Below are 25,757 nucleotides of genomic sequence, written 5' to 3' on the forward strand. Positions count from 1 at the left end.
CTCCAAACACCTTCTTTATTCTCACCACAGGACCTTCCTCCTGGTGTCTGATAACGCTTGTACTCCTTAGTCCTCCAGCAGCACACCCTCTCACTCTCAGCTCCTTCCACCTCTTACTCCCAGCTCCTCTCACACACTTCCACGCCTCTGGCTCCCCTCTCCCTGACTGGACTGAACTCCTTTTTAAACCCAGGTGCCCTGATTAGCCTACCTTGATTGGCTGCAGGTGTTCTAATCAGCCTGTCTGCCTTAATTGGTTCTAGCAGGTTTCTGATTACTCTTGTGTAGCCCCTGCTCTGGTCACTCAGGGAACAGAAAACTACTCATCCAGTGACCAGTATATTTGCCCTCTACCAGATTCCTGTACCCCACTGGCCTGGATCTGTCACACAAGCTAAACATCCGCTTGAGAGGCAAAGTGGGATCACAAGGCATCCTTTAGGTTGTGTTACAGACACTATAGACTCATCTTCAGGTCTTTTAAGGACACGGAGTGACTACACTGAATGCAATTTAAACCCATTTTGTTAAACTTAGTTAAATTAATCAGCAACACATAGACTAGTTAAATTACAGTTCTTCATGACATTGCCACCCCAGAGCCACAAATATAGGAGTTACGTGCCTATTCATACTGTCACAGAAACTTTTTGAACTATAGTTTGCATGTCAGGGTATATGGATATGTCTCTTGAGCCCATCATTCCATACACCAACGGTGTAAATACCATGTACCCCCAACTGAGCCTCAGTTTCTCTGTCCACTAGTTGGTGGGTCCATGAAGCTATTATCATCCCTTTTTCTGTCACATACAAAGATACAACTATGTTCAAATTAACAGACGTAAGAGTTAGCTTCCATTCTGCCCCCACATCCCTCACAAATACTGAGGAAGATTCAACAGGACTGACCCACTAGACCAAATTCTCAGAGCCTCTGACCCATAGTCATACTGGGGAGGCAAGGTTACACACCCTGAACGGCCAAGAGCCACTACCTACTACTTAGGCTTTCTAATTCTTTATTTGAATTACCATGGTGCCTAGGAGCACTAGCCATGGACCAGTATTCCATTATGATAGGCAATCCCTGCCCCAAAGAGCTTTTTAAACTGCTTAGTCATGCTTGGTCTAAGACTTTGGAGAAAGGTCTAGAGCTCAAAGACTAAGTGGGTAGTACTATGCATTCAGTCATATTATGAACTGATGTTCCTGTGCCTGAACACTGAAGGCCCTGCTCAGTTAGGAAGATGGTAATTTTAATGGCATGTAGTCACAATGCACCCTTATTTGAAATCTGTAGGGCTGCAATGCAGAGTTGGTGCATAACTTCATGAATCATCATATTCTCTATGCTTCTGGTTCCAGGAAGGGAATTCTTCAGTTACTGTTTAATTAGCAAGGTTCCTCAGCCCACCTCTTCAGGGAGGTCACCGGTATCTCATCTCTTACAGTGGGGCTCTAGAATCAGTCATCATGAAGAAAGAACATTAACTTACTAGCAGTAAGTCTAGTTCACTGGACACGTTGCTTTCACAGATATACATTAACCGAAATGGGCACTGAATACACAGTGTGTCCTGAAGCATTTACAGTCCAATACAGGAACAAACTTTTAAGTAATTGTTTTAGAAGAGATGTGGCATTTATACCCTGGGTCTACAGAATGCTGGAATTTAGGAGTATGCACATGTAAACCCCTTAATGGCCAACTACTGCTCAAAGTATCTGTGACTGCGACTAGAAACATAACTCTTACAGTTGAGCTCGAGTGTCAATATTTTCAGAGAAAAAAGTAACTCATGTTCTTGGTACATTCAAAATACAACTGTTTATAAAAACACACTGAATTAGAAAAATGTATCCCTGAAGCATGGCAATTTGATGAGGAGAATAATGTGTAGTAGTTAGATGTGGTATCAAGGAAGTGTTTTGGTAATGAACTATATTTATGTTTAGCTAGTAAATGGGTGCCAGATCACAGAAAGTAGGTCTACAAAAGCAGACTTGATGAAGCATACCAGGTAACCATTATTGTTTCTAGTAATGAATCCCAGAATGTTTCATTATGTGCTGAAGATACTCATGCCTCTAACATCCACTAGCCTGCTGTTGCATGCAAGAAAAACAAATGTATAAAAATGAATCTGACAGAGTAGATGTTTAAAAACAAAACATTACCCAGAAATAATTAAAAAGAAATCAAATGTGGGCAAGTTAAATCTAACTGCCGTTTGTTCTCCAAATCAGCTGTAAATACAGGAGAGGATGAAGACTAGGTGGTACTAAAACTAAAAAAAGAGGGGTTGTTTTCTTACCAAACCTTATGTCAACTCAAATTTGAGGTTGTGGCTAAAACTATTTCCTTTTGCTCAAGCTATAAAAGGAAATACTTACCACTACTGTTGATCAGTCCCATTCACTCCACCTGTTTAAACCCATGTCCTTGGCAGTAGTCTGACAGAAACAGGGTTGTGGCAACCAAGCCACTTGTAACCTACAGTGTGTTAAAGGCCTGGAGTCAGCCAGGTGTTCAGTACAGTTCACAGCATGGGCTGAGCTATCTTGGGAGGAGGCAGGGCCAGGAGATTTATTGTAATTTAAAACTGCGGTCTCATGGCAAAACATTCTGGGAAGGGCTAGGGTGATAAAGTCATGCTTTGAGAATGAATCCCTCTTACAACACAGCTGTTTTAGCCAACTTAAAAAGTTAGTTCAAGATTCTTGTTTTAATAGGTCACTGGAGTTCAGCTTCATGAAATCTAGGCTTTCCTCTATCCTATACCTCTGTTGAAGTTTTATAAATATAGAAAAAATAAACCTATAATTAATGATTTGCCATCCTTTTTAAGGTACATCATCAATAAGAACTCAAACTCTTGATTAACTCAGAGAATTATCATATAGATTTTTTTAATGTCTGATATTGTGAATTTTTAAAACTACGTACGAGTCCAGAGCAGCAGATAGGCACTTATTTCTAATATACAAATCAAAATACATGGATGAACTCTTTAATCTAACTCTACTTGAAAAATGCACATGCTTGAGATCTGTATATAATGTAGATTATATAGTTCTAATTTCATAAAAAAGTAGAAAGAGTCCAGAAAATAGTCAAACACTCAGGGAAATGAAAGAACATTACAAGAAAATTTGTGGAATGTGAAAGAGAAATATGAAAAAAACCCCAAGAAATCAGTCAAAATATTTAAGTTCCACTAAATAAAAGAATTTAAGAAGATTTTATTGAAGTAAACAGCTGATAATGCAATCAACCTGACTATTCAGCAATTTAGTACCTCATTAGTCTTAGCTGAAATTGAGCACAAAATTATTTATTTGTTATTTAAACAATCACATCAGGAATAAACATCTGTAAAAACAAACTGCATGACAAGAGCACTTCTCTGTTAGTTCAGAAAAGGATGTGCTCTTTCCAACTGTGTCTTTTTAGTGAAAAACACAAAAAAAAGCTTTCTGCAGAAAACTTTTGGGTATCACAGGGATCAGTTCTTGGCCCTATGCTATTTAACATGTTTATTAAGAAGAAAACAAAATAAAACACTGATAAAGCTTGTAGAGGACACAAAAATTGGGGGCATGGTAAATAATGAAAAGGACAGGTCACTGATACAGAGCACGGTAAGATAGGCACAAGCAAACAGTATCCATATAATATGGCTAAATGCAAATGTATACATTTAGGAACAAAGAATATAGGCCATACTTCTAGGGTGGGGACTCCATCCTGGGAAACAATGACTTTGAAAAAGATTTTGGGGTTGTGGTGGATTCAGCCAAATACGAGCTGTCAGTGTGATGCCATGGCAAAAAGGGCTAATGCAATAATTGGATGTATAAATATGGGACTCTTGAGTAGGAGTAGAGAGGTTATTTTACCTTTGTATTTGGCATTTCTGCAACTGCTGCTGGAATAGTGTGACCAGTTCTGGTGTCCATTAATAAATTGGAGGGAGTTCAGAGAAGAGCCCCGAGAATGATGAAAGGATTAGAAAGCATGCCTTATAGAGTGAGAGACTAAAGGAGCTCAAGCTATTTAGCTTACCCAAGAGAAGGTTAGAGGATGGTTTGATTACAGTCTGTAAGCACCCAAATGGGGAACAGATATTTGATAATGGGCTCTTCAATCTAGTAGACAAAAGGTATAACATGATCCAATGGCTGGGAGCTGAAGACAGACAAATACAGATGGGAAATCAGGAGTGCTGGAACAGGGGGGGCAGATGGGACTGTCCTGTACACTTCTGGCCATGGGCTTGGCCCCCTGCCCCTCCTCTTCCTCCTGAGGCCCATTCCCTGGCCAGGTTGGAGGCTGCAGCTCAGCTTGGGGAGCCTGGGCAGCTGTGGGAAGCTGCAGATCCTCGACCAGCCCAGGCTGAGGGGGCCTGAGAGCAGCCCCTGGCCCATGTCCCTGCCCTCCGGGCCCCCCTCCCAGGGCCAAGGCGGCTCTTACCATAGCCCAGCTGCAGCTCTTTGGCCCCTGAGGCCCTGCCCCCAGGCTGAGCTGGGTCAGGGTAAGAGCCATGCGGGCAGCTGTGAGGAGCTGCAGACCCTCCACCTGCCCTGGGTGGAGAGCTGGGACAAGAGCTGGGGACTGCTCTCGCACTTCCCCATCCCGGGTAGGTGGAGGGGCCCAAGCTCCCCAACCCGGCTCCAGCTTTGCTGGGGCAGAAAACCGTTCCCCTTCTTTTAGAAAGAGTCCGTCACCCCTGCTGGAAATAAGAAATTTTTAACAGTGAGGGTAATTAACCATTGGAACAATTTCCTCAGGGAGTGGTGGATTCTCCATCACTAGCAATTTTAAAATCAAGAATGGATGTTTTTTTTTTTTTAAAAGATCTGCTCCAGAGATTATTTTGGAGAAGTTCTATGGCCTACAAGAGGTCAGACTAGATGATCACAATGGCCCCTACTGCTCCTGGAATCTATGAGAAGACTGAGATGCCCAATTTTTAATCTCAATCTTGGAAGAACTAAACCAAGTACTCTCTGTAATATTCAACTATTCAGCTTATGCAGGGAAAGACTGAATCTGTATCTTTCTAAATCTACATTAAACTTTTTGCCATAATTAAACTTTTTCCTTGTCAATTGGGTCAGATATGACTTGGCCTGTAGCATCACCAAAAGTGCACATTTATAAAGAAAAAATTGAGACATTCACTACTACATACATTTACAATTCACACAATCTATAAATATACATATAACCCATAAAATCATACAAAAATCCTCTTTGTGGACAAATGCTTGCATCTTAGGAGAATGACAAAAGTTTTAATTAACAGGCTTTAGTTTCACCTTTTCCTCATAAGAGGAACAGGTTATTTCAGCTACAGTGAACACAATTTAGGCTATATATCTAATTTTCTTTTTACAAGAAAAAGTTATGATGAATTATTAACACACTTACATTGTTAATCAGCCACCTGTCCTTTATGGGAGAATTTTCCTTTCCTATCCCATCCCCACACACATCTAATATAGACTTGTCTACACAGCTACTTAGCAGCAAACCAGGGTGCTGAATGCAGAGTGCACTAGCCTGCTGCGCATTAACTGGCTGTGTGGACTCTGTTACTGTGCATTAAAAGTACAGAACTTTTAGTGTGCAGTAGCAAGGTCCACAAGGCCAATTAGCACACAGGGTAGCGTGCTGTACATTCCCATCCCATCTTACTGTACACTAAGTAGCCATGTAGATAGGCCCTGAGATTCAAAATTGACACTTCAACACCTTCTAAATCGTAAGTGGATACAAAAAACTGTTAGTTCCTGAGAGTAGATCATAGTATGTATAAGCCAAAAATACAATGACAAGATGGGCAACAGTTTCACAGTTTTCATATACAGCGCTAGGAGTGAAAGAGGCATAGTGAGTAAATATGGGGGGAGAATGTTTTGGATACTGGGGAATGTCTTCACACATCACACCACCAGAATAATGGTTTCAAGTACTTTAAAATGCTAGACATACAATTACCAAAATTAATGCTGTTTGCCAGAGCATGAATATCATACAGTCACAGCTGTACATAGGATTGGAATTATTGTGGGAATTATTCTTTAATAATTAAATGTTTATCAGTTTGTAAAGATTAATGATCTCTTCTGTTTCAGCACCATGTCTTTTCAATTTCCTTTCTAAAGCAACAGTAAAGATTAAACTAATTCTTGAAGTCTGAATGACATGATCTGGAATGTCCTGGTTTGATAATGGATGGCCCACCTCTCAAATCTTTGATCACTGGTTGAGATTCAAGAATTGTTACCCATCTTTTTTACAAATATTTGATTAAGTAGTCAAAATTTCTAAACAAGAGAGAAGAAAAGTCTCAAGTCTCAGCCAATCTGATTATTAAATGTGAAATCAATGAATACTCAAAAATAGAACTGGCTTTGGATTTTTATTATGATTAATAGTTATTGATCACTACCTTTTTCTCATTCTACACAAAAAACAGACGTGAAGAATGCCTGAGGGTTGAGTTAGGCAATCTACGTTCTGGTATTTCCTAACTTTTGAGTGCTTAATTCTGCAACCTTAATACTGAATTTTCAACATAGTTTGTGTGTTATTTCCTAGTTTTTTTAAAAAGAAACTGAAAAAAAAAATTCCACAATGTGACGACATATTGACACCCACATGGGTCACCAAAGGGATTGAAACCTTTAGATTCACCATACGGACCTCTCTCATTTGAGCCAATACAGTAACTGATAGCAGGAGCAGGCTGTCATCCTCTACGTGGACCAGTACTAGTGGGGGATGGGACACACTATGACAAGGGTTTCACAGATGTTTGCTGACAGCAAAGGAATGGCGAGACTCTGCATTCTTGGGTTCTATTCTAGACTCTGAATGGGGATTCTGGAATAGAACCCAAGCTCCAGTGGGCACAGACACTCCTTCCCATTTCCCCCAAGCCTGACCCCTTCTGTCCCATTCCTTTCCCTTTAACTTGTCCCAGTCCTGTCTCTTCCTCAGCCCTGGCTCCTTGTGTCAGTCCCATTCTCCTCACCTGGCCACTCCCAGCGTCCATTCCTTAGTCTTCACATCTCAGTCTCCTTGTCCAGCCAATCTGTCTTTCCCCCTGGGCATGCTGTCCCCATCCCCTCTGCTCCCTGGCTCCCCATCTCTTTCCCTCCCCACATCCAGTCCCCATCTCCTTGCCTAGCTAGTCACAGTTCCCCACTCCCTACCCCAACGCCTTGCCCAGCCAGGTCCAGTCTCTCCACACCTAGCTTTTGATTGGTCTCACCCCTCTCCACACTAGTTCCTAGTTTCAATCTCCCTTCTTGGGCTCCTCATCCAATCTCGGTCCCCGTCTCCCACTTAGACTCCTTGTCTCAGTGTCTTCACCCAGCCAGTCCCAGTTCTCCCCTATAGCCAACTCCTTGACAGATGTCTCTCCTCCCAAGTGCCTGCCTCATTGGTTCCTAGTCCCTGCCTCATCTTAGTTCCTCATCTGATCTCAATATCTTCCCCTCTCAGCAAACTGGTTCCCAGTCCCAGTCTCCTTCTTGCCCAGTCTCTCACTACCAATCAGCTTCTAGTCAGTTACTTCCCCATTCCAGTCCCCCTCTCAGAAGACTCCTTGTCCCAACCTACTCCTTTCTCTCTGCTCAGGTCCAGCTTTTTTTCCCTCTACCTTCAAATCAACTGGCTACATCCTCCATACTGCCTTGGTGTGGACTTCAGACAAGGGTGAAATTGAGAGCACAGGAGAGACAGGCTCCCTGATCTGTTCTGGTGCCTGGTGCTACCCTGGCCTGAAACAGCTGTTACAAGGAAATTCTGAGCCCTCGTAATCCTGGGCTGCAGCATACTCAGCTGTTCTATAGGGCTGGTGCATGCACAGTCCTGTCACACACAGGAGCCATAAGGGGCTGGAGCATACTCAGTGAGGATGGAATCTTTAGGAGTTTTAGCAGTTAAGTTCTAGCAAGGCTCTATGCTGCATGTGCGAAATGCAGTTCTTCAAAGGCTTAAAACTTGGACAAATTCAAGTGGATTTTCATGGGGATGACAAAAGTCACATCCCTGACACAGAAATCAACCCTCTTGCTCCAAAGCACAGGGGTGCTGAAGCAGTTCAAAGAAGAACAAGAAATATTTAACATAGGCTAAACAATATTTTTTCCTTTGCCTCTTTCTCAGAAATGATGAACTATTTCAGTTGAAGTTTTCCAAAAAATTCAGCCTAAAGTAGACACCTAGCATCAAAAATTTCAGCCCAAATTGTTAAAGTACAGCAAAGTTATAAGCAAGTGAAAACATGATCTTATACTGGGAAATGGTGGGCAAACACCACAAACAATAATATACATAATTTATACATATTTATTTTACAGTATTTTTGCCAGTTCTGAAAGATGAATCCAAGTCCAAAAAATGTTAACTGGCAAGTTCCTTTCAGATGATTTTGAAGATGTAGAACTCAAACACAGTGTGTATTCTAGTATGAAATACAGTGAAACAGCAACTTTTTAATGCGTATAACATTTACTCAGAAAATAAGCCCTCAATCCTTATCTTACGATATTCGAGTTATCAAGTTTAAATAAAATTCAGTATGTCTGATCCTCAGGGCTGACTGTGAACCTCATACTTACATTAGTGAGCATTTACTGTCATAAGTAGTCAGACAGACACTGACTTCTACCATCCCTAGACTTCATCAGGACTAGTCATGCAAATCAGTGCTCACCAGTGTGAGAAGTTTCACAGTCATGCCCGTAGCTACAGTGTATTTAAAATCAATTGATGCATCTTACACTCCAGTAACAAATGATGTAACAATAATGTAGATTGGAGATATATTTACAAAGAGGATGTCATTTTGAAAGTGTAAACACCTACTCCAATGGGCAGATATTGGATTGACATTTAAAATAAACTCCTCTTAAACAAATGTTCAAATACTGTCCCTATTTGCATAATAAACACTGATGGATTTTTCCTTCTTCTATATTTCTTATACAGTAAGATATACAGCAATATGTAACTACATACTGGCACCAGACACTTAATGATATATGAAGGACTCTAGAATTACTTCTACTGCTTTTGCCACCCCTAAAACTACTTTGACAAGATATTTCTTAATTTCTGAATCCAGTTAATTACCTACTTTGGACAGTACATAGCGCTTGGCTTTAGAGGTACAATTTCTATGAACTTAATAAAATCCATCCTGGAATATTTATGTATATGAAAAACAAACCAAAACCCTTTTTGTAACCTTTAAATCCAATTCAAAAGTTTTGTTTAACTATCAAAAATGACCTTTCATTACCCCTTCCCTATGATGGGACTTGTAAAGGAGTATGGAAACCGTACAGAATGTTTATGCATGAACAGGCAATAATGTACCTTATTCATCAAGCTGTCTAGAACTGAAGTTCTACTTTCTGAGCAGCAATTAAAGAAAGTTCTTGGATTAGTGAAAATACTGATATCAAAATACACATTTAAATAATTTACTCTAAAAGAAAATCATTCATGTTTATAGCCTCAGAGAAAACAGACAGTTCCTCTGATTATTAGACAGGCCTCAGCTTTTCCAGTTCCAAGGAATACAGAGGTCTCCATCTTGCAACACTGAGTAAAAGTGTGAAATGCAGAGGTGCATGCCTTGCAGGTATGGGAGCGATTCTTCCAGCAGTCGCTTACAACAATCTATCATCTGTGCATGGGAAATACTTGGTTCCTTATACAGCTGTTTCAGAGAAAATTTTTCAGTGGAAGCACTGATTAGCTCTTTTTCCATCACTGTCAACCTAGTATATTTTAAAAAGTTAGAAATTAGTGCTAAATATGAGGACCAAATACAATCATGACATTGGTGCTTGGGCCTTTATTTTTTTTTTTTAAACGTCCTTGAAAGACAAATATTTATATAGTGTGCATTTAGTTTCATTTTTTTCAAGCGCAGATATAGTATGACAGTTTTGAACATGTAAAAACTAATGTTTTTGTGTACAAATATGCAAACTTTGTGCGTGCAAGTGATTATGTCAAGTTGCATACCTACAAAAGGAAACCAAATTTTAAAAACATTACTCACTTATTTGAAAAGCATTTTGTGGTTATGTGGTCATGAGACTTCATTTTCAAGGCATCTTAGAGATAAAAATGTTTGTTCCTTTTTGAGATATTTAGTCAATATTAAGAAACTAGGCTTGAAAGTATAAAAATAATTTCCTCCTGTACCCACCTACCAAACTCTATATTCAGTATTCTGGAGGTGACCTAAAACACTGGATGACATCAAACAAAGAGTAGTGTAGCCACTTGCTCTATTTTAGGTGTTAATAATATAGTTTACTATTGCAAGAGAAATACAGAATCCTTAACTCAGGACTTAGCAAATGAAATGATTTTTCAGTTCACCTTAGACAAAAAGGAATAAGAATAAACTAACTGACAAATCCAGCTTCTTTAAAGAAAAAGCTAGTATGTATGTACATTTGAGAATTCTAGTTTTAAAAAGCTGTCATGTAATACAAATCTGTCAGCATTGGCAAAGATAAATGAAACAAACTGAGCCATTTCTAAATTCTGTATTGCTAAACACTTTTACATAGCCTATATGGAATGATGTGTAGTTCATTTAATACTATCCTAAGGAGAATGCAAAGAAACAGCCCACAGAATCAGAGAATAGAAACTCTTTCTTATTTTTAAAGAAAGTTTCACATGTACTGTGCTTAAGACCCAGATAATAAATATGATACGTGTGCAGACTTAGGATGTGTCTACATTATGGAGACTATACCAATATAGTTATGTTACTGTAGCTATGCCAGCATGATCCTATACAGTGCAAGTGCAGTCCACACCAAGAGAGGGTGTTTTTTCACTGAGGCGGACCACCACCCCAAATGATAATAGCTATATTGACAGAAGTACTTTTCCATTGACATAGATGCATTTACACTTTGGGGTAGGTCAGCACAGCTATGTTGGTAAGGGGTGTACATATTGTCTCTTGACCAGTGTAGCTATGTCTATCTATTTTTAAGTGTAAGGCAGGCCTTAAAAATTACACATTTATGCCATGATCCTGCAACTGGATTAGTGCAGGCAGCCCCGTGCACCTGCCTGGAACTCTGCATGAGCATCAGCCTCCTGCATTGTTCCAGCTGCAGGTTTGGGTCCTTAAAGATCCATTTTAATTGGTTAGATTGGTATTAAAAAATTCTGGATTCTTATTTTCTTCTGAAGTGCTGATTATACTGCAACTCCCAAACAGTGAAGGGAGCTGCATCTTTATGCTGCATTAGGTGCTTGTGATTTCACTAACACTAACTCTGAATTCAGGTCTTACCAAATAAGTAAAAAAGAGGAAAATTTTCAGCTGTTTTAAAACATATTTATTTCTAATTACAGTCCACATTAAGGATTCAGGACCATAAAGAGAGATTTTTAAAACCTTGAAAAAACTTGAATGTACCATAAAATATTTCCATATTTAATAAAGAATGCTCAGTTGTGGAAATTATTAAGTCTCTGCATACTTCAGCAAGATTATTGTAAAATCATCAAGAGAGTTTCTTGATCTCTTATAAACAAAAAAAATTTCATTTTTTAATTAAATATAGCTGCTATGTAAACTGATAAGGAAGTTGTCAGCTGAGCAGCAGTTCATAACAAATGACAGTTGGGTGAGGTAATATATTTTATTGGACCAACTACTGGTTAGAGAGACAAGCTTTCAAGTTGGATAAAACAGAACACAGTGGCAGGAAAGGTGAGACTCTTTTTTGTAGGGAAAAGTTAACTCCTTTTTATATATCCTCAAAATTCTCGTATTGTTACAGACGTAAAACAAATAATTCAGTAATACAAGAAGTAGAAGAGAAAAACAAGAGCTAGCTTACAAACTTGCTGAGAATACTTACTCTTCCTTTCTTTTCAGATTCTCTCTTGCTTGCTGTGCTTTGGTAATAATAAACCACTGAAGGGTTGCTAGATCACACATTGTTGGGATGTTAAAATGCCCAAGTTCATGCAAGTTTGGAGCATACCTATCACTGTAATGAAACATGATGCAAGTCAAAATAGATATACCTTATCACTTCTTCTTGTACTAAAATATTTGTCATGGATAACAGAATGAGAAATTAAGGATAAAAAAATCCCACCTGATCAATAAGTTCTAAATCATTCTTTGGAAAAGGGTTGAGGCATGGGTACAGAATGTTATTTTAGGTGTTCTGATTTTTTTAAAATTTCAAGAGTGTGGATCAGCAGAAGCAACTCAATAGATGCATATTAGTTTCCTGCTGCAGACAAAACTATTGACTCACAAAACTCACTTTTTTCAGATAATTTCTCAGAGATTTAAACAAAGATTTAGATTTCAAAGGACTTTCTCCATTAAATTAGCAATTTTAAGATAATTAAAAATTTTACATTTAGCAGTCTTGGCAGAACTCTTTAAAACTACTGCAACTTCATTTCTTGAATCCTGCGTTCAACCTGTCTAATGATCCTACTAGCAGAATATGTGGATGTAAAGCTGGCTTTGAAATGAATTCAAGCCAAGTACTCTCTTATCTTACGTTATCTTAGTCACATAAACAAAGCCTAAATACATATGCCCTGGGCAGGCACTTCTACCCACACTGAACTACATTAGATTATTAGATGCACATACTTGTATCTCTGTATAACAGCTGTTCATATGCTTGACAGATTGTTCAATTTAGTCAATGCTCACTGTGCAGATGAGTTTAGAAAGATAAAAATGCTCTCCTCACTGGATGTGCACGATTTTCTTCTAGCTAACCACTCTCCAACTCAAGAGAAACAGTTTGACACAGTTGCACCATTTTAGAAACAGATCATATTGATTCCATAACTATAAACAGGATTGCTAGTGCCTAGTAAGTTGTAGTGTGTGCATATTGTTTACAGGTTGTGCAGTCTTAATTAACTAGATGCAGGCAGTTAACATTTCCTGAAGCTACATTAAAGATGTAAAATATATTACAACCAACAGGGAATGTGAAAATGCCAAAGGGACAATACTGCAGCAAATGAGACTTTGTAATATTACAAAGAGCAATACATAATCAGCAGAGAGTGTAAAATGACCAAAAAGCTTTATAGAAGCAGCTATCCTGCAGACACTTACCTTTCTAGAATCATTTGCAAGCCACGCAGACTACGAGGATGAAAAGATAGTTTACTGTTAAGCAATCTATTATAGAAAGCATCAAGACTAGTGTAATACTCTTCAAGAGTTAACAGTGGCTGCAGCTCTTCAATGTATGTTATTTGTATGCCTCCTAGAAGATGACTTATACGGTCCTCCAAAAGCAGCATCTTCTTTTGAAGTTTATAATAGCTAGGCAATCTTTCAAAAATCTGCACACACAAAAATACATTTCCTATAATTACACATAACATGTGATAAAAATCTCTCCAAGAAATTAAGCACTTATTAATCCACAATGGAAGGAACCCTAAAGAAAATGAGGTATCTAACGATGCAAACAGAGAATCTAAATGTTACAATTGAAAATTATGCACTGGGAACACAAACATGATTGGCAGGGCTGGGTGAACAGAATGTTGTTTTGGGGGGTCAGGGGGGATAGGAGGGTTACACGGAATCTCTGTGTGCATGGTCCATAGTGTACAGCAGAAGTGGTAACAGTTAAGGTGTGTGCTTGTGAATGAAGAATTAGGGGGTACGATTGTCAGGGAGGTGTGTGTGTGTGTGTGCGCGCGCAGCAACCCTGTTTCACAACTTTTGTGTATTTATATATAAAACAACTTATGACCGCTTGTGTCCCATTATTATATACATTACCATGATACACTAAATGAGATGACTAGTATGACATGGCCTATGAATTATTTGTACTGTAGATAAAATAGCACATATACAACATTAATTATACACATTGAAATTCTTCAAGTGTGTACATACACATGAATGAGAAAGAAAAAGTTTTAGCTGTAGATGTACTGATGTCAACATATATTAGAATTTCATACAGGTATCAGCATACCCTGCTGCAGTGTGATTTGAAGGATCTCTCTCTTCCTTCTGTGCAAAAAGTCTGAGCTATCAGCTTGACTGAATAGAGAATAGTTTCAAAAGAAAAGACAGCGACAAACAGTCAGTGGTACTAAAGTGGAAGTACAATCTTGTCTACATATAGATTTGCTCTGGTTTAAAGAAAGGTGTGTTTTTAAATCAATTTAGTTAAATCAGTGCAAGACTGTGTGCACTTTTATTTTGGTTTAGGATTGGTTTAATCATATGAAAGACTCAGTTCAACTGGTGAAGTTTGGCTGTAGACAAGACCTTCCAAACAGCAAACGCTGATCAGATAAGAATGAAAGCATATCTTGCCAACAATGATTATACCTAAGAATGGGGTATTTAGCAATTTCATCAATGTTGCATGATTTCCATCATGAAGAAGTCAAACTGAAAGCTGCAATTTCAACGATAATTTGCAGCAGGTGGTCCAATCTGATTATACAGGTAATGCAGTTGTTACCTTTTGCATATGATGACAAAGCAGGTGACTTCCAAAGTTATTTTAAGTTGTTTTAATTATGCTGGCCAATTTCTCATTAGTTTTAACTACAATATCTCAAAAAAAGAAAGTGAATTTACCTTTCAAGAACTTAAAGACTTTAAATTGCACATTATCCTATACTAGTCTCAAAACATCAGCTTCCTACTCAATTTTTAAAAATACATTTAAGACATTAAATCATTAGAAACTGTCATTTCTCTTTTTAATTAGACAAGGTGGTAGTTTGGAATCGTAACATGCAGCTTCTATTAAAAAAGTGAACATCTAAAGCAACTTCTCTCAAACTATTTCCATTCAATGAGCTTTTGAATGAATTTTGTATTTAAGTCCAATTTCTCAATTTACCAAAAATATAAATAATTCATATTAACAAAACAGGAAAGAGAGAGTTAACAGAAACCTCTCACTCCACTGAGCTTACATAGACAAGGAACTAATCATTTGCTATGGAATTTTCTGTTGATTAGTTGACTACAATATTAACTGCAGGATGTAAGATAGGAATCTTATGTTCCTACATCACAGTATTGTAAATTTTCAAACAAAGTAACCCACCCACCCACCTCCTCCTTTCTTTTTGAATTTTATCCACATTTAACTCCTTTTATGCAAGTCCTTTAAAAGGAGTGACTTCTCAGGTGACCAAATGCTACTTACTTATGTGGGCCAAGAATTGACAATACTGAACTAAACTCATTGGTGCAAAGAGTGATAATTCTGAAGATGCTCTATGTAAATCTCCTCTTCAACGCCTACAATTCATTTAAGTTAACTTGTACATTGCTAAATTTAAATTAACTGGAACTATGAAATATATGAAAATCATCTTTGAATGAAGTGACCAATATTTTCAGACATTTCATTAAGTGATATCCTGGTGGTATCTGTGCATTATGTTAAAAGATTACTCTCTACAGTTCTTTGGAAACTATATATTATTATTAAAAAGATGCCATAGAGTTTGCCACAGCTTGTTTGCAACAACAAACACTGAAATACAGAAATGTGTAAATAAAAGGAAACACAAAAAGGGATTCTTTCAATCTAAGGTGGTCAGTTAATGAACAAGATGAAGCGTTGGGTACAGAAAGAGTAGTTTAGTAGATGTTGCAAAAAGATCAACACAGCTTCCACTGAAATAAATAGCAAAACTCCCACTGAGTTCCCAGAAGCACTGTAGTGCTTTTTTTTTGGTTAGTTGTGACATTTTAGGGATAAAGAAATATTTCACCAGTGTGTGATCATGTTGCATTCTAAGTTGTGAAAAAGGCAATTTTGTTCACCCCTTAGTATTAGACCAGGAGTTGATTTACTAGAATAAACTGCAATAAAAACCCAACCATAAAGATTATGGTTATTATTAACGTCTACTGTAAAGGATTTGGTTTAGAATGCAAGCATCAAGTTATGCTGAACATAGTAACTACATGCATTGTATTAAGTTACTTATCAGTTACCTGTAGCAATTAATATTTTGGTTATAACCCTTTTAAAAATAAGTCATTTATACAAGGCGCCATTAACTAAATTAAGAAAAATATTAACTATCCTATATCTGAAATTCTCTTACTTTGATCCAGTGATGGTGAACATCCATTGTGCCTAGCATGACATGGCCTGTTGCACTCATACCTGAACAGTCCGTGAATACTACTGTGTGTCCTAATAATGAAACAGTTTTTAGTCACTTTCCACAACGATGTAAGCTTAACAATATTATTGCATTTCACCAACAGTAAATCATTTCAGCACAGACAAAAGTAAGTAGAAGCTTTACGCCCATCAATTGGAAACTCTCGTTCTGAAAGCTTAAATTCAAGGATTTTTCTATATGAAAACTCTACCTAGTATTTCCCCTGCCCTCGCCCCCCTGCGTAGTTTCACTACTTAGTGTCTTACCTTATAGAGAGACTATTTTTGGACGACTATCAATATTTGGACTATACCATATTTAAACAACCCACAGAACACTGTATGCACTCAAGAAATAATAATTAGATCACTATTATTTGTATTAAATAAAGTAACTTTAAGCTGAATATGGTAAATATTGCCCAGTTCACCACTATAACATTTCCTGGGGGAGCACTCAGGGTTGTGAGGTATGTCTCTAACACTTGTCCTTAGAGTGAAGAAGCCTTGTCTGTGCCTACCATGGATCAGCTCCCCAACCTCATCAGCGACTTTCAATATAGGCACTCCCCTCTAGGCCTCTCAGGCCACTGTCACTCTGTAGGTTAGTAATAGGCATGCTCCAGTTTGCAAGCCCTTCAAGTGGAGTGTCCGGCCCCGATCTACTGGCCCCTTGCAGTATTCACTGATTTGCTGCTTCCAAAGAAACAGTACAACCCAGCTTACTAGTTGCACCTCAAATCACCACTCCACTTAACTGTGGAGTTTAGGTTTGTTTACAGTGAAATCAAATACAAGTTTATTTAACAAAGCATAGCGATTCAAATAGTAACAAGTAGAAATACTGTAAACCAGAGGTTACATATTAAATAAAATCATAGCACGCAATCTAGAGCCAGGCTTAATTAATACAGATACTCTCATGTCTAGTAGAGTATTGCTCACTCAAAATCCTTGCAGCGGTTTACAGCTAGGTTGGCTGTGACTCTTTTTTTATGAGGCCATGGCTACACTAGAGAGTTGCAGCGCTGGTGAGGGGGTTACAGCGCTGCAACTTAGGATGTGGCCACACTTGCAAAGCATGGCCAGCGCTGCAACTCCCTGGTGGCAGCGCTGGCTGTACACCCGGTCGAGCCTCGGGTGTAGCGATTCCAGCGCTGGTGATCCAGCGCTGGTCAGCAAGTGTGGACCCCACCAGCGCTTTTATTGACCTCCGGGGTATAAGGAAGTATCCCAGAATTCCTGTCCACAACAAACCGGAAGAAAGGGAGAGCTCGGAGTTCAGCCAAACTGCTTATTTAAAAAACAAACACAGCTCCTGTTTGCTGAGTGAGCGGAGACAGGCAGGGGAATTACTTTGGAATGTTCACAGCTGTTTGCTTGAAGAGAGAAACAGCACTCTCACACGGCAGAGGGGGAGGGGGAAGTCCATGTTGAGCAGTTGCTTATCTGGTCTGACGGGTATTTAGGAGTGCATAATTTGCATTTAGTGAATGAGAGAGGAGTGGGGGAAGGGAGTCAGAACTTTTAAAATGATTGAAGGTAGGCACTGTGTGTCTTCCAGTCCTTAGAACTTGCAAGGCAGGGAGCTGACAACAGTGTCAACTCCAAAAATCCATTCTGTCTGTCTCCTCCACGCTCCCTGTCACATTCCACCCCACCCCCCTCTTTTGAAAAGCACGTTGCAGCCACTTGAATGCTGGGATAGCTGCCCACAATGCACCACTCCCAACAGCGCTGCAAATGCTGCAAATGTGGCCACACTGCAGCGTTGGTAGCTGTCAGGGTGGCCACACTGCAGCGCTGGCCCTACACAGCTGTACGAACACAGCTGTAACTACCAGCGCTGCAGAACTGCAAGTGTAGCCATGGCCTGAGACACACATGCTGTCAATTTGCATCCTAGATGAAGGACTTTCAGTGTCTCTCTGCACTCCAAAACAAACCAGACCAATCCTCTGTCTTTATTCATCAAGAGGACACCCCCCTGCTGTTAGTTTCTTCCTGCAGATTTCCTCTTTTGTAGATTTTCCAATCTCTCAATTCGCACCCAGCTCAGTATGCAAATAAGCATACAACATGTGGGATACAATACACAAATGGCCACACTAGGGTGACCAGACAGCAAGTGTGAAAAATCAGGACAGGGGGTGGGAGGTAATAGCCTATATAAGAAAAAGACCCCAAAATTGGGATTGTCCCTATAAAAATCGGGACATCTGGTCACCGTAGGCCAGACAAGGAGACAGGTACCTGTTACCTCCTTCCTGAAAGGCACATCTCCATGGTACATCATCTCCTGGTGACCTGCCTTAAGTTTAAGACCTTAAGAGCATAATTTTCAGCATACATATATAACTTCTGAAATATTATATGTACATATATTCACAATGGATTATGACAACCAGTGGATAACTGGCTCTCGGTAGAGACCTCACACGCTACCCTTTGGTGAACTTTTATCTGACATCAGGTATCTTTATACAATCCTACACACCCTCTGTGTTGTTTGACAGCCTTCTCTCTCACTGACATAGTGCTGTGCACATGAGTGCTTACACTGGCAAAACTTTTGTCACTCAGGGGTGTGAAAAAAAAACAACACACACCGAGTGACACAAGTTTTGTTGTCAGAAGTGCTAGTCCAGATCTGGCCTTAGTTTTCCATGAGAAAGACATAGTTGAAAGGAACACTCCCGAAGAGTCATCTCAAAAACAGGGATAAAAGGAAGTAAAAATATTCTCATAATGACCTCTACCTACCCGTAAGACAGTAACTATTCCTGGGGATGGGAGAGAAGGCTGAGACTGTGGACACAGTTAATCATCCGAGTATTTATCTAGGGCAGAGGCCAAATTTGCAGGGCCCGAGGAATAATTATATACACAATCATATATTAGCTTATTGATACTTCTCATTGATAAACGTTACCTTTGCAACCTTTATAAAGTTGAACGTGGGACAGTCTTACCTGTCTTTTGATTAAATAAGTGAGTTCTTAAGTGAATGAATAATTATTAAAAACTGAGAATCTTGAGAAAGACTAAGTGTGATGCCATGTGTGCTGGCCAACAGTCATTGCCACAGATCAATCTGCTGTATCAGAGGAGTCACATGGCAACCTGAAAGTGTTCAGAGATGCTCAATCCTTCTTGGACAAGAGATCTGATTTCAGAATGTAGGTCTTCCGGAATATGCTCTACAAAAGAAGATTACTTGACCCAAGTAAAAAAGTTCTTACAAGCCCTACTGGCCAGGTTAATTAGATATTCTGAGAGTTAGTGATCCATCTTTTTGTCTCCTTGGCCCCAAGGAAAGATTATAATTACTGCACCAACTTACTCTTTTCCAGGGCAGCAGAGACCGTAAGTGAACCCAGTATCTGGTTCTGGTAGAAGTACTTTTGTCCTGCCTGGGGCACCTGTTAGAGTTTATCATTCTTCTTGGATACTGGTGGCATGGATGAAGCAGAGAGCCACAGATCTCACGTAGTTCCAGAAGTCCCTCTGACAGAAAAAGCTATCTTAGAGTCTTTTGTCTGGACTGTATAACTATTTATGGGATTTCTCCTCCATAGTGTAAACAGGCAAATGTAGTTCTTTCACCTGTCTATCCAAAAAACTTTAAATAACTTGCATTCATCAAGAGGTAAGACGGAAGCTGATTCTAGTGTCATCTAGGTCAGGAGAGCTAGAGATGGAGGAAGGCGCTTCATTACTGAAAATAAGTTCCCAATGATTCACCCATTTCTAATCCAAAGGATCCTCTTGAAGAGCAGCCATCCCTACCCTTCTGAGTTGATCTGGGGCACTTTGATGACAATACATCTTGATTCCTATATGTATACTTCTCTGAAGGAATGCAAAGAGATGGGGCATTAGGCCCAGGTTCACATGGGCCATAAGAATAAGGTGGTTGTGTATAGGAATCTCATAGATTCTAAAGCAGGGTTGGGCAAACTATGGCCGGCCAGTGGGCTCCACTCCGCACGCTGCCCCTGCAGCTCCCATTGGCCGGGAACTGAGGCCAAAGGAGCTGCAGGGGCGGTGCCTGAGGATGGGGTGGCGCGAAGCAGAGCCGCCTGGCCGTGCCTCTGTGTAGAAGCCGGAGACGGGACATGCTGCTGCTTCTGGAAGTCGCTTGGAGGTAAGCAGATTCCTATACCCCTGAGCCACTCTCCTATGCTCCAACCCCCTGCCCCAGCCCCGATCACCCTCTCACCCTCTGAACCCCTCAGCCCTAGCCTGGAGCACCCTCCGACACCCCAACCGCCTCATCCCCAGCCCCACCTCAGAGCCTGCACCCCCTGCCATAGCTCTCACCCCCTCCACCCCGTGTCTCAACCCCCTGCCCTGATCCCCATCCTGCACTCCAAACCCCTCGGTCCCAGCCCGAAGCACCCTCTTACATCCCAAATCCCTCATCCCCACCCCCACCCCAGAGCTCTCATCTGTGCCCTGCACTCCACCCCACCTGCCCCAGCCTGGAGCCCCCTTCCACACCCTGAACTCATTTAGGCCCATCCATAGCCGTCACCCCCTTCCGCACCCCAATCCCAATTTCATGAGCATTCATGGCTTGCCATACAATTTCTATACCTAAATGTGGCAAGTTTGCCCACACCTGTTCTAAAGTGTCTGCACTCTCATACCTAAATGTTTCTCTGGCAAATAAAGTACAACCCAGTATCTGGAAGCATGGAGTTGACTTGTGTTAAGACTAAAAATCCTGGACCCTGAACCAAGGGTTAACAGTCTACAAATGCCAAATAAATAATAATAATAATAATAATACACACACACACACACACACACACACTGCATCTACGGCTGCGTATTTACAAGGTGTGCACTTTCAGGTATTCAAATACTCAAACTTCTTTTGAGGTATTCATTAAGCATTTGCGTTTAATATGGCTAATATGAATGAATGTCAATTATATAATGCGACAGCAACAAGAAATGCTAAGAATCATATTTATAATTATATTATGTGATCACTGATATGCTGTGACTATTTTTCACTTGTCATTATTAAACATATATAAGCAGATATATATATTTTCTGTAAGATTGATATTATGAATACCTTAAATTGTGAGTTTCTGAATATCTGAAAGTACAGTCTTTAAATGAGTCTATATGAAGACTTCAAGCTGAAATAAGCAAATGCTTTTAAATCCTGATGTTGTAGTCAGTTACTAGACAATAGTCAATATTTTAAATAACTATGAAATAAAATAACTTGAATTTTAAACTACGTATCACTGATAATTTCTTAAGTAACTCAGGCAGCTTGTTCTATGCTTTCATGAGGAATACCATAAGATTCATACTTATCTTTAGATGATTACTGTACCATGACACACACAAAAGAGAAAAGTAATAGGAAATATACCTTTAACGTTCCTCAGTACTTCTGGGCTCTGCTGAGCTAAACGACCTAGACTGTGTAGCTGGCTACAACGATGGGCAATACCCCAGCTTCTTTGCCACCTAAAGAAAAATATACTTGAGAATATCTCACTCAGTCTTATAAAAGGATTTTTTAAAAAATGTAAGACAGTGCCCAAAGTGTGCTAAGAGCTTTACAATAAAGCAGTAATTCATAGCAACAAAAATCACAGTCACTGAAGAATAATAAATGGCAAATAATCCAACTGAGAATGTGTATAAAGTGGTCTGAGTCATACATTAATCAAATCTCATATATAAACCAATAATTAAGTAATTAAAATGGAAAATGTAGAATTTCTTTTGCAGTGGGTGCCATAGTGAAGATGGTGCAGGGGAAAAAACTGAAAAAGGCTAAAAACTATATTTGGATATGCAAAAAGCAGTTATCTGTTTCTCGAGATACTTTCTTTGTATTTTTTTCTATACGCAGAAGAGAGTTCAGTACAAAAGTTTTATTCATAAATTTACTGATTTCTTAGAAGAGGACAAGAGGTTAAGATTGTGAAGTTTATTGCAGTCTCAACCCTGTTCCTAAAAAGACTTAGACATGTACTTTATGCAGTGAGTATATAGGTGCCAATTCCATGCATGCTCCAGGTCTAGACCACCCCTGGAAAAAAGTTAGTGTGTGCTTAGCACCCTCCGATAGTCAGTGCCTGCCTCCCCCTACACCTCCGCCCAGCGCCTCTCATCCACTGGCAGATCTGCCAATCAGTGCCTCTTGTCCCCTGCAATCAGCTGTTTTGTGGCATGCAGAAGGTGCTGGAGGGGAGACAGAAGGAGCAGGGACAAGTCACGCTCAGAGGAGGGGGTGGAACTGAGTGGGATGAGGCAGGCTGGGAATTTGGGGGAAGGGGTAGGGTGGAAGCAGGGCCAGAGTGGAGGCCTGTGCCTGTGAGTATGTCCATTGATTTCAGCTGGGTTACTCACACAGCATAAAGTTAAGTAGGCACACTTACTAGTAACTAGCCCTTAATTACTCAGTTACATAGGTGCTCGCAGGGCCGGTGCAAGGAACTTACGCACCCTAGGTGAAACTTCCACCTTGCGCACCCACCCCAGCTAACCCCGCCCCCCCCCACGGCTGCTAACTCAGCCCCCCACCTGGGGAGCCCCCGTTGCAGCAGCTACCCCCCCCACCACAACAGCTATCCCCTCTCCCGCCTCCGTCCCCCCATGGCAGCTAACTCTGCCTGGGGAGACTTCCCTCCTTTCCCCCCCCACCCACCAGCTAACTCTGCCTGGGAAGACCTCCTGCGGAAACTAAGCCTGCCTGAGTAGCCCGCCCAACCCTGCCTGGGGAGACTTCCCTCCTTCCCCCCCCCCAGCAGCTAACCCTGCCTGGGGAGACTTTCCCCCTTCCCTCCCCGGCAGCTAACCCTGCCTGGGGAGACCTCCTGCGGAAACTAAGCCTACCTGACTAGCCCGCCCCAGCTCACCTCAGCTCCACCTCCTCCACTGAGCACGTCAGCACTGCTCTAATTCTCCTCCCTGCCCAGGCTTGCAGCGCTGATTGGAGGAGACTTTGAGCTGGGCTGTGTGCTCAGCGGAGGAGGCAGAGCGGAGGTGAGTTGGGGCAGGGAGCGGTTCCCCTGTGAGCCCCCCCCCCTCGTTATTACGGGCAACCCTCTCCGCGTGCCCCCTCACCCAGCTCACCTCCACCTCCTCGCCTGAGGGGGCTTTTAGGCGCCCTCAACCACTAGGCGCCCTAGGCGGTCGCCTAGTTTGCCTAAATGGTTGCACTGGCCCTGGGTGCTCGACAGCCAAGCACAGGGAAAGATTCCATTCTTTCTTGAATCCTGGAGAGTTCAGCCCAGTGTTTAGCTCATATATTGGACGGGTTGATTTGGCTTGCTATTAGAGGAACTACTGTACTGGAATTGAAAGTTTTATGTGCATGTACTATAAGTAACGAAGAAAAACATCTCTAACAAATTTCCTGCATCATATCTTGCAGAAAGCAGAGTCTTAGTTTTTTTTGAGTGTCCAGCCAGAGTAAGTTATCCATTCATAAGAACATAACAGCGGCCATACTGGGTCAGACCAAAGGTCCATCTAGCCCAATATCCTGTCTTCCAACTGTGGCCAATGCCAGGTGCCCCAGAGGGAAAGAACAGAACAGGTAATTATCAAGTGATACATTCCCTGTTGCCCATTCCCAGCTTCTGACAAACAGAGGCTAGGGATACCATCCCTGATTATCCCGGCTAATAGCCATTGATGGACCTATCCTCCATTAATTTATCTAGTTCTTTTTTGAAACCTATTATAGTCTTGGCCTTCACAACATCTCTGGCAAGGAGTTCCATAGGTTGTCTGTGCATTGTGTGAAAAAAATACTTCCTTCTGTTTGTTTAAAACCTGATGCCTATTAATTTCATTTGGTGGCCTCTAGTTCTTATGTTATGAGGAGTAAATAACACTTCCTTATTCACTTTCTCCACACCAGTCATGATTTTATAGACTTCATATACAGATTTCATATTCCCTGTTAGTTGTCTCTTTTCCAAGCTGAAAAGTCCCAGTCTTATTAATCTCTCCTCATATGGCAGCCATTCCATACCCCTTATCATTTTTGTTGCCCTTTTCACAGCTGTATTCATATAAATGTTTATGATATACAATATTTAATTAAGAGACATTAGGATAAAATTTGCTGCTATCAAAATGTGCCTATAATTAAACCCATAAAAATACATTAACTTTAATTCACCTTCTGTTCAGGTATTACAGCATGTGTATATTTTAAAAAAAAATCATTCACAATTTTGAGATCCCCTCAACACTGACACAGAACAGGCAAGTTAAGGATAATGTTTCAGACAGTTATTAAACTCTGAGGTTTCTTGGTCACTATACCCTTAACATTACGTTAACACAGTTTACAGTTATGGGCCAGATCTTCAGCTTTCCCAGGTCCCTTTTCAGCGTACTTACAACTGCCTCAAATCATAAAACAGACTGTTACCACAGAATAGGATGTGAATCCTCAGTTAGCATAAAGCCAGCATAGCAATTCAGCATCGAGGCACAGAGGGATGGTACCATGCAAGAGCCCTAATGGGACAACTACAGCAGGCATAACTCAGATCAGCCTAAGAGCTACTCCAAGTTACACTTTGAGGCTGCTTTGACCCTCAGTAGCTCCAGGATTGGGGACACAAAAAAGGTGGCTTAGAGCCTGCACCCTCTGCTCAAACGTCCCAAGCATAAGCTTGGAATGGCTGAGGATCTAGCCCAATAATTACTTTTAAAGCCTCCAACCATATTAGCATTGACCTGGAAGAGGTGGAAGTAGCAGTTTCCCATTAAGATACAATTACTTGTCAGTTAGAAAAAATTCTGAACAGGAAGCATTTTCTTGTAATTTTTTTTCATTAAAATGTTAATTTTCCACAAAATGTAACAATACAGTATTACAGTATTTTGATAACAGACTATGAAAGAAAAATTAAAAACCACAAACAAGCAAATTTCATTCAATGTTCAGAAAGATTCTATCAACTTGTTTTGACTTGGTTTACTATGCAGTGAGGACTTCATAGAAGAGCTACTCTTAGGAACTAACCTTGGATCGAGTGATCATGAGCTGATTATTCTTCCATTTGATTTAAACTTAATCAAAATCAGCTCGTTAACTATGACCTTTTATTTCAAAAGTGCAGACTTTGGGAAAATAAGGGAATTAGTTAAAGAAGTCAACTGAAAAGTTCAAGGACTTAAATGCAGAGGAGGCTTGGAATTTCTTCAAAATCAACTTCTAACAGGACATTCTGAGTTATTAGTTGACTCAGCAACCTGTCACTCAAATTCTCACCAGTATACATTAATTGGGACCTGACTGAAAGATAAGTAGTTGGCAGAGCATGCCAATTAATTGAGTAAAGATACAGCTCAGAGGCTAACTGGATGGAAGAAACCCCTGCAGCTGGGACTATATAAGCAGACAGGAAGGAAGTGCTACGGAGGAGAGTCGGGAGCCTGAAGGAAAGCAGGAGTAGACAGGACTGGCTGCTGTTAATACTCCGCTGTTTCCCCAGAAGCAAGTGAGGAAGCTGGCTACTGACTGTAAGCAG

At 40.4% G+C, this 25,757-nt stretch overlaps 1 protein-coding gene across 3 annotated transcripts in view; it reads right to left on the minus strand.

Annotated features, from left to right (window-relative positions):
* Window positions 1-8,352: 8,352 nt before the first annotated feature.
* Window positions 8,353-25,757, minus strand: part of TCAIM (T cell activation inhibitor, mitochondrial) — a 56,791-nt gene continuing 39,386 nt past the window's right edge. For all 3 annotated transcript variants that reach the window (XM_050938470.1, XM_050938469.1, XM_050938471.1), the window contains 5 exons: window positions 21,623-21,720; window positions 16,163-16,254; window positions 13,170-13,402; window positions 11,932-12,063; window positions 8,353-9,807 (listed from right to left, as the gene is read on the minus strand). In XM_050938470.1, coding sequence (XP_050794427.1) covers window positions 9,582-9,807; window positions 11,932-12,063; window positions 13,170-13,402; window positions 16,163-16,254; window positions 21,623-21,720 — 781 coding nt within the window. In that variant the 3' untranslated portion in view covers window positions 8,353-9,581. The remainder of the gene's footprint in view (window positions 9,808-11,931; window positions 12,064-13,169; window positions 13,403-16,162; window positions 16,255-21,622; window positions 21,721-25,757) is intronic.

Source organism: Gopherus flavomarginatus, chromosome 2 (genome assembly GCF_025201925.1).
Source record: "Gopherus flavomarginatus isolate rGopFla2 chromosome 2, rGopFla2.mat.asm, whole genome shotgun sequence".
NCBI lineage: Eukaryota > Metazoa > Chordata > Testudines > Testudinidae > Gopherus > Gopherus flavomarginatus.